We start from the raw sequence: 12419 nt of genomic DNA, 5'->3' as shown, positions 1-12419 counted from the left end.
AGCTCTGGCCTCCAAACCAGTCTTTAATGTTATTAGTCTTATTCATACATAATGCTAAGTTATAACATAGTTTATGTTCTCAGTACAGTGCAGAAAGCAAAATGTATGGCTTATACAATCCACCACTTTTATAGCATCCAGAAATCCTCTAGAGTAGGCAGAGTCAAAATTCCAACCCATTTTTAAGAGTGGATGGGGAAATTTTAAGATTCAGATGGAAGCTTTAAGCTTTGTAGAGATTAAAGCACCTCTTTGCAGCATAAAAATGTTTACCTCCTCTGGAATTGGATTCTTTTAGTGTTACAGTGACCTATTTTGGATATGTTGACATTCATATGAAAGTAGCATTTTGAGCCAAGTAAATTTGCATCCACATTGTTTGGGTACAATGTGTGAATCCAGTTATCATAGCTTAACATTCTCTTGGGCCAAAATATTATGGCTTATTAATAGATTATGCTTTTGAAAATGTTGGAGAGCAACCATCCCAATCGGGTAATTAGTTTGGATTCATCATGTAAACACAACAGGGCAAGGTCTGACCCCCTGCCTCCCTGAATGCTCTGAACCTTATCTAGTCTTTCCCACGTGAAAGCTACCAGTCTGGGAAGTTTCCTATGGAATAGGCATAGAAGAAAATGTAGCTAGTTTGAAATGCCTTACAACGTAGGAGTCTTGTTTGCACCTGCATAAAAACTGTCTTAATGTTATGTACGAACCAGGCAATTGTTCAGATTGGTCCAATTATTCCCTTAGTTTAGCTCACCAAAAAGGCCATATTTAGAAGAGGATAGAGGGAGAGCCTATGAATGGTAGCCATGAAAGGAAGAATTAAGTTCAAAGTGGAAAGGAGATGCAGAGGAGGGAAATTATAAATATCAGAATTTAACTTCTGGTTTGCGGCAACTGTGGTCGTTCGAAGAGATTCATCTCTTCACCGGCTGATTTTCCTTTGCCGGTAGACCCCGAAGGGGGTTGAAAGTCGCCCTGGAGGGGCGACCACTGATGAGGAGGCTTGCTGGTGACTGTGGGAGGGCAGCAGCTTCTCCTGCGGCTCCAGCTGATTCCTTAGGGCCAACGGAGCAAAGATCGTCCTGCAAGATGGCCGATCATCTAGCTGCACCAGCCGAAAGTCAAGAACATCTAAGCGTTAAGAACAACTGCAGATGATCTGGGTGAGACCCTTCCTTCTCCTCTCTTCACCCTATTTTTTCTTTTTGCCTGTAAAAAGCCCTCTTGGAACTATTCCCCTGCCCTAAGAGAACAGCATTTGTCTGCATGGGAAGAAAAGCACCGAATAAAAGGACAGAATAATTAACTTTAATGCCTTTATTTTACTTCTAATTGGGATTCCGAAAAAACCCTTTTATAGAGCTTTTTTCTATATATATAAAAAAAACTCATTTTATTGGTGTCTGGGAAAGAGTCTGTAACCCATTGAGGACATCTTGTAGTGAAACTTAAATACTGCAATTGCCTGCATCTGTTTGGAGATGAGGTTGGTCTGACCTTCAAACTATTGTAAAAGGGAAAAAATTAAGAAGTCTGCAGCTGTTAGAAACTGTGAGGATGGACATTGGTTAACCCTGATTAAATACAGCCTCCCTGAAAGATAAAGGACTGCTTCTAACTATTATTGAAATGGAGAAAGCCTATTTACAATTAAACTGTAAACTTATATTGGAAAAAATTCATGAAGCCACTGAGCAAGTATGCGTTAAAATAAAAGAGATTACTACAGAAATAAGAGTCAGAAACCTCACTACAAACCTTCAAATTGACTTTCAGACTTCAATTGACTATTCTATAGGCCAAAATATACCAGAAGAGGAATTAACTTACATTAAAGAGGAATCTATATTACCTCATAAGCATCCTATTGAGACTTCTGAGGACCAAAAGGTAACCTTAATTAAACTATACACAACTCCAAAAACAACAGGAATTGATCTACAAATACGACTTATTGAGAACAATGATAACTTTGATAACCAACAATTAACCATAAAACTGGATACAACTGATTGTTTAACTCAACTGAACCAAACATTGAGACTTGAACTTCTAAAGCAACAAGAGTCTAACTACAAAGGAGTCAGACTTTTAAAACAGAGGATGGGATATCTTCCATTGACCCAAATGACATCACAAGGAATAAAGGGAGATCTATCTGCTGAAATAGAGGCTCTGTTATGGAAACTGGCTTGGCACAAAAAGAAAGCCAGAATAAGACTGAAAAAAAGAGACTTAAAACTACATGTAATGGGTCAAAAAGGTTTTGTAGACACGGATTCATCTAAGGTTTAAGATTTAAAATTAGAAGTGAGAGGAAAATTTTCTGAAATAAGATGTTTATTTTATCTATGAAAACTATTTTGTAATGGAACAGAACAAGAAAATGGAAGAGGTTTTAGAGATTTGGACTGATTTAACAATTAATTGAGTATGTCAAGTTAGTAAGATGATATTTTGTGTAATAATATGTGTCTTTTAGATATAATTATTTGGATGAGAGTTAAATCTTACTTAATGGACTGAAAAGATTTTGTGTTTTGTTTTGTTATAGAAATAGATTGAATGATAGACTATATATACATAGAGTAGAGTAATGTTTTTATCTTAACTAGGATTATTATGTAGTGGAAGAAGAAATAAGAGACTTATGATAAAATTAATGATCTATTAGATTAAGAATTAGAATACATCTGGAAATATTTGAATGTTATTGTTGGAATATGTATTTTAGAAGGGGTACCCGAAGTGCTAATAATATGTTTATTTAAGATTAAATTAGATTACGGTAATTGTAAAGTAGTAAAGCTTAAAAACAGGATTTAGATTTATATAAATGTAATCTAGAAATGGACTATTTTAAATATGTTATAGTAGTTGAGGGAAACAGGGAACATTCAATGTATTAATTTGAGTTATACATATATGACTTTTTTTTGATGATTGATTACCCCATCACCACAATGCTTCTAGAGCACCTCATTGTAAAAGTTAAAAAAACCAATAAAATTTGTTTGTTTGTTTTTTAAAAAAAGAATTCTAATATTTTAGGTGCTTTTTCAAGCCTCATTCGTTTTGGGAAGTTTTCAGAACATGTAATTAGGAGATGTTTACTGATTCTATGGCTCTGGTTCTCCTTTCTGCCTTTTTAGATTATAGAGTCACTCACCCAAGCAGTATGTCGGCTTAAACAAGAGAAAGAGCAGCAGCAGCAGAGTATCAATCACCTAGAAGGTATGAAAGATTAGCAGTTCTTTTTCCAAAACCTTTCCCCACCATTTACGGTGAGGTCTATCTTTGAGACAAAACTTGTCTTCAGAAAATTAAAGAAGCATGATTTTTTTATCTTATTCCCTTTTCTATTTAAATATTTGGGTGATTAAGAATGATTTAAAGCAGTTCACGAAAGAGGTTCACTCTCTTAGTTTTAAAGAGAGTAGATTAAAAACTTGAATACCAAGTATTTAAATAGCAATTTAAAATATTGGCAAAATTGGCAGGCAAAATATTTATCAGAAGAGAGGCCTTGCAAACTAGGAGAAAGCCCTCAGGCAGGTGATAAAAGAGGGTTTCTCACAAAATTGAATTCTATAGCCAGCATGGGGATTTGTGGCCTTTTTTAAAAGTGAGGCCACATTTGTTAATTGAGGGGTATGCTGGAGACTGATCTCCCCAAAGTGGGCAGGGCCTGGCCTATCCTGGATTTAAATTAAATTTATATTAAATGTTAATACACTTCTTCCCAAAATTTCTAATTTGATCATATTTAAAAAAGCACAATTCAAAGATAGTCCTTTAAGATTAGAGGCTAGCTATAGAATTGTGGTCTTGGTACATTCCACTCACACTTAATTAATCTCTTGGGAAAATACAAAAAAAGAAGGTGTGAAGCAGATATTGGAGCAGATTCTGGTAGGAAGACATTATCTACGTAACCTTGTCCTAATTCACTTGAGCTTATAAAGTAAATAACAATTCAGTGGCTTGAAAGTTTTCCCATCTTCAGATATAAACATGCGTTATCAAAACAAAGCTGACATATTCCTTTGAATTTTCCAAACAGATTCTCTAATCCCAAAAAACCTGTGAAGTAATTCTGCTTCCCCTGCCCTGATAAATTTAGTATTTACAGTTTATGGTACCTTTGTTGAAATATCAGAACCTGCCATAATTAAAAATGGAAAAAAATGCCTCAATTTCTATACCCTGAATTCAGAAACACAGGATGGGTTTGGTATCATTTCAGCCCATTATTAGAAGAAATAATGGAAATTAAAAAGAGCTGACTGATATTGAATGGGCGAGTTTTAGCAAAATTCAGAATGATCAGTATTTATTCCTGTTATATCCCACACTTCATAGAAACTTGAGTTAAAACTAAAATAAAAACAAAAGTGGTTGGAGTATAGTAGCTTTTCTCAGTTCTTTCTGATCATGTACTGAATATGAACGCCTCACTGGCAAGAGAAGTATATAAGCTTTTGTTTGTATTATTAAATGCCTTGGATACCTTTTTTTTTTTTTTGTAAATCCACTTATTTTGTGACAGTGAAACCTGTAGACATGTATAAGTGCATAATATATTCCATGGTGAAAATCAATGGCTATGGAGAATGGTACCTATATCCTAAGCCAGTGGTGGCGAACCTATGGCACGGGTGCCAGAGCCGGCACTCAGAGCCCTCTCTGTGGGCACACGTGCCGTCACCCAAGTCCTAGGCCTTCAGCTGGGTTTTATAAAAACCTTTTCGCTTTAGGCCTCCGCCGCTGTGTGCAAAAAAAAAAAAAAGTTCAATCAATCAGTCAATTTCAACTTCTCATGGGGAAAAAAAGATCTTGCAAAGTTGGAATTGATTAATTGAACTTTTTAGTCCCACCCAGTCTGCTGTTACCACCGCAGCCATGCCCACCCAGTGGGCCACACCCACCCGGCACCCAACGATGCATAAGTGGGTTTTGGGTTGCAGTTTGGGTACTCGGTCTCTAAAAGGTTCGCCATCACTGTCCTAAGCTATCAAAAAAAATGCCTTATTTTTACTACCCTGTTTGTTTTTCTTACAAGTAGATTTTGGAGATTATTTTCAATTTGTTATTGAAATGGGGATAAATCAGTCTCCATTGGAATACTTAACACTAATAATAAATGACACTAAAGCCAAGTATTGTTGTCTGTTCTAGCAGCTACAATGCATGGCATAAGCTAATTTTATTTTTCCTATCCTGGTTATTTATACAGATGAAATGGATCGCCTACAGCATAATTCGCCTGGTGGCTTTGAATCGTTGCTGGGATGCAGCATGAAAGGAATGAAGAGTGAGTTCCGCAGCGTTCAGCAACAGGTGCTTCATCAGTCAGATGGGGATTGTACTCCTGATCTGTTTTCCTGTTCTGGCGTCATGCAAGATATGCTGGAGAGGTCAGCCATTTGAATTAACTAGCATAAATAACTTGGCAAGCTACTGTGGTAGGGAACAACAGCTATACTTTTCTGCTATCATCTAGAAGATATGCTTACTGAATTAACAGGCATTCCTATATGTTGTTAAGACTTGTAAGAGCATTTTCAGAAGCTTGAATATACCATGAAACTGTTGGATTAGAAAGAATACTTTTTTCTTTCTGAACGATAATTTTAACAGTGATTTGCTTGTAATAAATAATATTAATGGGATGGCTTATTGTAATTAGGAATGCGTGAATTTGTCTGTCCCAGACATTTCTAGCCCATAAAAAGCAGCTGGGTAATTTACTATCTTTCGGTGCATCAAAATTACAGAGAGCCTATTTGCTACTTCTCAAATTCTGTTAATAATTTAAAACTAGAGTTCATTTTCTAAGGGAGCTTGTAGTTAATTCAGAGAACTAGTCCTTGTCTTATAGCTGATATTCCTACTTTTCTTCTTATTCCAGTAAAAAAATCCTATGGCAAGAATACGAGTGCATCAAGAGAGAGATAGAACAGCTGAAACATAAACTTGGCAAGTAAAGCTTGAGGTTCCTGTACCCATAGCTTTCTTCCGCATCAGGCAAAGGACCACTTATTGGTGGCCCTATTGAAGAAGAGGGAAAGAGATATGCAGCTTAAAAAATTGTATATTTTATGCTTTAGATTGCCAAGAAGATGAACTATACAATCAAGTTTCTGCAACTCATGAGATTAAGAGAATCCAAAACCGGTACTGTAAGGTACAACTATAATCTCTCTATTGCTGCTCAGTGATTTAATGCTAACAGTGCTACCCCCAGATAAAAAGTGAATTCAGTCTTTCTAATGAAGCTTATCTATAGTAGACAAAAAAATGGAAGTGACTGTTGAGGATCACAGTGTAGTTACTAGCTAAATCTAAGAATTAAATGGAAAAATTAATCATCCATTCATGACTCATTTGCCCAAGCATTCTTTCTTCCTTAAAATAGTTTTCTATAATTTGGGAGGAGGGGTTACACAAAGCTGCTGCTAGTTTGGTTGGTTTTTTTTTTCCTTCTAGCATTGTCAGGAATGTCTGCGTGCAAAAATAGGGTGGAATAAGGAAAACAGATTATACCAGGACAGTATTATGCTGGGAATGAGCATATGCAGCCATCAATACATTGTATTTTTCCAATTATATGAGCATAATGTAATATCACGGCAGTCGCCCTTTTAGCTTCCTCTTAAGGATGGAATTTAGTTACAATGTTGGCTAAAAGAGTGTGAATATAAATTTGCCAATTTGTTTTCTGTGTACTTATATATTTTTTCCTAATTATATAGATGAGTAAACGGGGAATCGTCTACCTATAAGAAAAAAATACCCTTTTAATTCATTCTTGTTCATCTTGAAAAATTATATTTACAACTACACTTTTATGTTCTTTCCAGATGTTGGAAGAATTAATAAACACTCATAAAACTCAGGTTCAGAATTTTGACAAAACAAGGAATGAAACTCAGAACACTCAACAGGAGCTCAGTGTTGTCAAGTAAGCCATTCTGTATTGTGCTTCGTATGCCTTAGTGCAGGGGTCCCCAACCTCTGGGCTGCGGCCCACTAGTGGACCATGAGCTGTTGCAACTGGGCGAGTGCACCCACTCATCCCCACTTGTGCAAGCAGCGTGTGAGCGTGTGCACACACACTCCATTTGCGTGAGCAGTGTGCACGCTTGCTGGACACGCACGCAAGGGGAACATCCCTCTTCCCCTCCCACCGGTCTGCAAAGCCAGAAAGGTTGGGGAACTCTGCTTTAATGAACATGTTTAGAGCTTCATGAAGGATTGGAGAGAAAATGGTTGTTAAATTCTGATAGCTGTTGCTGTCATTCAGAAGACAATGTAATGAAGGGGGGAAATGTCAAGTTAGGGACTAGCAGGCAGTTGGCACCAGGAGGCTCGCTGTTTACATAATTAGTTTACCAATAAAAGTGCCTGACTACTCCAGGAAAGTGATCCATCCAGAGAAAATTGATTAGTAAGATGAATTGCCTTTATTCTGTTCCCTATTGCAATTTTGAGCCTTTTGCTTTTAACAACACCATCTGTCAAATAGGTTATTTTTCTGTCCACAAGCACTATAGAATACTTTTTAATATTTTTCTACTGTAACTCTTTGAATTCTTTAAAACTGCCCTGAATTAAAGGTTGTTTTAGGTTCCATGTATTTCTTCCTTTGGAACCAGTACTACTATGGATTTTATTTCTTTTAATCAGATCTACAGTGACTGATCTAAAAGAACAGGTGAAATGTCTCAACTTAGAAGACAAGTATACTATGCATCCCAAGGAGGATGGCACTGATCTGGGTAAGTGCTTGTTTGTACAATATTACAGAATAACAGAGTCGGAAGGGACCTTGGAGGTTTTCTAGTCTAACCCCCTGCTCAGGCAGGAAACCCTATATTATTTCAGACAAATGGCTGTCCAATCTCTTCTTTAAAACTTTCAGTATTGGAAGCATCCACAACTTCTGGAGGCAAGTCATTCTACTGGTTAATTGTTCTGTCAGGAATTTTCTTCTTAGTTCTAGGTTGCTTCTCTCCTTGATTAGTTTCCATCCATTGCCTCTTGTCCCGCCTTCAGGTGCTCTGGAAAATAAGTTGACCCCCTATTCCTTGTGGCAACCCCTCAAATATTGGAACACTGCTATCATACCATCCCTAATCCTTCTCTTCATTAAACTACTAGACATACCCAATTCCAGCAACCATTCTTTATATGTTTTAGCCTCCAGTCTCCTGATCATCTTTGTTTCTCTTCTCTGTACTCTTAACATGAGGGTTATACCTGGTTAGAAGAGATGCATGTGGTCTTGTGTAAAAAAAAAAAATCGTATAATCAAGGAAATGACCTGACATAAGCTAGACACTAATGCTTGGATTTACCTTAAACATAACCTGAACTCTTACCAGTCAACAAAACAACATGATTGCCACTTAGCTATTAATTTATTTGATATATAGCTTACTTTTCTAATCTGGAAAGTACTTAAATTGACAAATGTTTTTAAAAATAAAAGCATAATATATAAAATTTAAAACAGATTAAAATTAATGCTAAAACCGTTCAGTGGCCTGTGTAAGAGATGTGTCAGTGTATATTTTCTAAATAGGAAGGAAGTGAGAGCAAAATGAAAGTTCTAAGGACTGTTCAGTAGTCTGAAAATAATGCAGGAGGAAGCCTTCTTCAATGTACCAGAGAGGAGTGTCTCTGGCAATGGAGACAGATATGCAAAGGCCCTCTCTACAAGGGTCCTTTCCTATTTTATTTAGAAATTAAGCTAAATTAATAGATCTATAGTTGCAATTACTATAATGTAGCCTTGTGGTTGCTAGAGAATAGATATGGTAATCTCTCTTTTGCTCAGTGAGGGACTGAAAAGGTTTGGGGCAATTTCCTAGTCCCCAGTGAATTAAAGACAGAAAATAATTTAATTTTGACTCTGTTTTCCAGAATTATCTGCTTATATATCAGATTCCTCTTTTAGCAATGAGATAAATACTTCACAATTAGTCCAATGTTTAGTCTGCTTTTATATTGAAAAGCAAGCTATTTTTATTTTTTCATATTAGTTTGGAAAATTGGGCTTGTGGATATGAATTGCTGCTGGATCCCTAATCTCTTTTCATTGTTTTGTCTGCTAGAAAAGAATGAAGAATTACTGCATGAAGACTTGTCCTTCTCCTTTAGTAGTGATGATTCCATCTCTGAGTTCAGTCTCACAGATGTCAGCTCAGATGAACTTTTCAGTGAACCAGAAGTTGTACAACTTGCTGGTAAGCACTACTTTGCTTTGAAATATTGAACTATGATGTTGCTGGGAGGTGAGGGGGGGAGGCAATACTAAAAAGATACCTCTTTCCCTTTTTTCTTTTCTTCTCTTTCTTTCTTTCTTTCTTCCTTTTTTTCTTTTTCTTTCTTCTCTCTCTCTCTCTCCCCCTCCCTCCCTCCCTCCCTCCCTTCCTTCCTTCCTTTCTCCACTTCTTGAAACTTCAAGGCCTATTTATTTCATCACATTAAAAAAAAAAAAACAATATTTTGGGAGAATAGAAGGATTAACATTCTCTTCCAAGAGATTAATACCTTTTTGTTAAGCTGTTCAACGTTCTCATTAGCAGGATTTGGAAGAATTTTTTTCCTAAATTTATTTGGATTTTGCTCCGTTCTAATCCAGCTAATTTACCTTTTTTTTTTTTTTTTAAAGGGCAGTTCCCAGCTTCTGTACATTTGGTTGCACTCCTTCATGCAAGAAGCTTCCAGTACTTTGCAACTTCACTAGTTCATTTTGCCACACATATATATGCCCTTTGATGTCAGCTAAATAAACCTGTTTTTTACAAAGAGATACTAATTATTTAACAGGCTCTTCCGCAGCTCTTTTAAAATGCCCCACTTGCATCACTTGGGGAAAAGGAAACCCACTAAATGTTGTTTACTACCCGGAGCCCATAGGAAATGGGCGGCTAATTAATTAGGTGGCTAATACATTCAAATGAATAAATAAATAAAAGGTCCTATTGGAAATGTTTTAACTTATTTAATGGTTCATAGTAATATGCTAATTACACTTGTTGTATCTTTTAGATAACAAGGTTTCTTTACCAAGTTTGAAACTGGAGAATATCCCTGGAGAGGCAATTGGTGGCATGTTGGAGAAGACAGAAATCAGCAGTGAATTATCCACCAGTTTGCCTGAGCTCAACTTCAGTGACTTTTAAAGTATCACTTAAGGGCTGCCTCATGCTTTTTAATGAGGAAACAAATTAAAGAGAGAAAAACATAAGGTGTTGTTTTCAACATGCTAAGCTGCTTTTGTACAGATGTTGCATGAGGTAGGAGGAGGAGTGATCTTAGCCCATATCCTGGGTCATGTTGGTACATCAGGATTAGGTTTGGAATCATTTCAGCGATTGTTAATAGCATGTAGTGACTCTTTCTGGAAATGAAAATGAAAAAATGGTATTAATGAACCCAATGTACATCAAATATAATATATCTCTTTCTTTCAAATACTTAACATAGTCTGTAGCCTAACACAGGCAAGAAAAATATTCTGGAAGTTAATTCATCTTAAACTACAAAGCCTGTTAATTTGGTCAGTATTTATAATCCATGAATGAAGCATCTACTAAAGGACAGAAGAGCCTTTATTGTATTACATATATAAAACCATTACTTTGCCACATGTACCAGCAGGTGATTAAGACAAACTTTGCTATGTATGGATGCATGTTAGTTTTGTGATAGTAGACAACTTTTCGGGGCAGTGTGGTTCATCATGTCCTTTTCAGGAGCAGCTGGAATTATTGAACAATTCTGTGTGCACCCATCTTGTTTTCTTCGCCACTGAGTTGCTACACTGTAGTCTTTGGAGTCATAAGGGAACTAATTTGTCTAAGTGACAGTATGTCCAAGATTACTGATTTTGGATTAGGTGGGGAAGAAATCAATGTAACTTCTTAACTATCATGCCTTGGGTCATTTTCAGTGCATGGCAAATGTTAGAACAAAATCAAAAAGTCATGCTATAGTTAGTTTTTTATCCAAGCTAAAACTAAGCCTATACTATTTAAGTCAATGAGGCAGTATGTCAAAGTACATATGGATTTGTGATTCTCCTTAGGTTGCATTGTGTCAGTACACTTTTGAACAGAAGAATATTGCAATAAAGGTTACTTTTTCCTTGACAGCTTTATGGTTAAAAGCATACACACATGCAAGACATCCTTGCAATTTTTAAAGTTAAAAGATTTCCAGTTGTGGGAATTATTAACAGAAAAATCATGAATGTATGAAAAATAAAACTACAGTATAAGAATATAGCATATTAGGTATCTCTAATCTTACACCTCTCAAATGTGTAGTCTTTGCATTTTTGTTAAAGTTTGGATTTAATTTATGCAGTGATGCATTCTTCTCATTGATCGGGCTATCCACAGATTTAAAAAAACAACTTTAAAAATAAGGCATGTTTTCGTTCCCAGTGTTTCAGCTTGTATTTCTCAAAATATGGGATTCTCATTTTACTCCATGGAAGTAGAAAAGTATATTGAGCAAATAATTTTTTTGAGAAAACCATTATTATCTGAATTGCAACCCCAGAATTCTTAATCATAGAAGGTCCCAGACTTACATGTCTTTATAGTGACAAATTAACTAATTAGAATATATCAGCAACAGCACTTAGACTTATACAACGCTTCACAGTGCTTTACAGCCCTTTCTTAAGCAGTTTACAGAGTCAGCATATTGCTTTCAACAACCTGGGCCCTCATTTTACCGATCTCGGAAGGATGGAAGGCTGAGTCAACCCTGAGCCGGTGAGAATTGAACTGCTGGCAGCCGGTAGAAGTAGCTGCAGTACACGGCATTCTAATCACTGCGCCACCACGGCTTAATGCAAAAGCTGTTCATATTTTTCTGAACCATCCAATTTTGAAGATAAGATTAAACTAATTTTGTATTGCAGCTCTTATAATTACATCATCTTTTTCCAAGGCCTAGATGAAGGAGTAGAGACCTGCTAAAATTGTCATGAAGACCTCAATCTTATTCTGATTAATGAAACCCCTGGCATTGCTGTAGATATGACAAATCAGCATATTAGACAAAGCTGTATCTCTCACATATCCTATGTTGAAAAAGAGCCTTGAATAGGAACATCCCCAATCTCAGGGTAAAAGTAATTTCAGAAGAGGAAAAGGGTTACAGGCAAGGAAGAAGAAAAAAGATAAGGAATTAGCAACAGGAGATTTAATCAGTGGATATTCCAATAGTTCAGAGAGAGATGGGAAGAAGATTTGGGGAAACAGACAGAAAAGTCTTTATTTCAGTGATCTCTGGACAGAACAATTTGTCAGAATGAGTGTGCTGATTGTATTAATGCAACAAAGCTTGCATGTATTCATCAATAAATTGGACATTGGTAGAAA

The 12419-nt window shown here is 36.3% G+C and overlaps 1 protein-coding gene across 1 annotated transcript in view; it reads left to right on the top strand.

Moving 5' to 3' along the window:
• The window catches only part of LOC120310797 (coiled-coil domain-containing protein 186-like), an 18029-nt gene extending 5610 nt beyond the window's left edge, over nt 1-12419 (top strand). The window contains exons 5-12 of the mRNA XM_039349605.1: nt 3165-3246; nt 5249-5429; nt 5924-5991; nt 6123-6199; nt 6876-6976; nt 7702-7793; nt 9132-9263; nt 10072-12419. Of these exons, the coding sequence (XP_039205539.1) occupies nt 3165-3246; nt 5249-5429; nt 5924-5991; nt 6123-6199; nt 6876-6976; nt 7702-7793; nt 9132-9263; nt 10072-10205 (867 nt within the window). The 3' untranslated portion in view covers nt 10206-12419. The remainder of the gene's footprint in view (nt 1-3164; nt 3247-5248; nt 5430-5923; nt 5992-6122; nt 6200-6875; nt 6977-7701; nt 7794-9131; nt 9264-10071) is intronic.

Source organism: Crotalus tigris, unplaced genomic scaffold (assembly GCF_016545835.1).
Source record: "Crotalus tigris isolate CLP2741 ecotype Arizona unplaced genomic scaffold, ASM1654583v1 scf7180000018299.754606, whole genome shotgun sequence".
Taxonomy (NCBI): Eukaryota; Metazoa; Chordata; class Lepidosauria; order Squamata; family Viperidae; genus Crotalus; species Crotalus tigris.
Note: the sequence above shows the minus strand (reverse complement) of the source record. Positions and strands in the feature narration are given on the sequence as shown.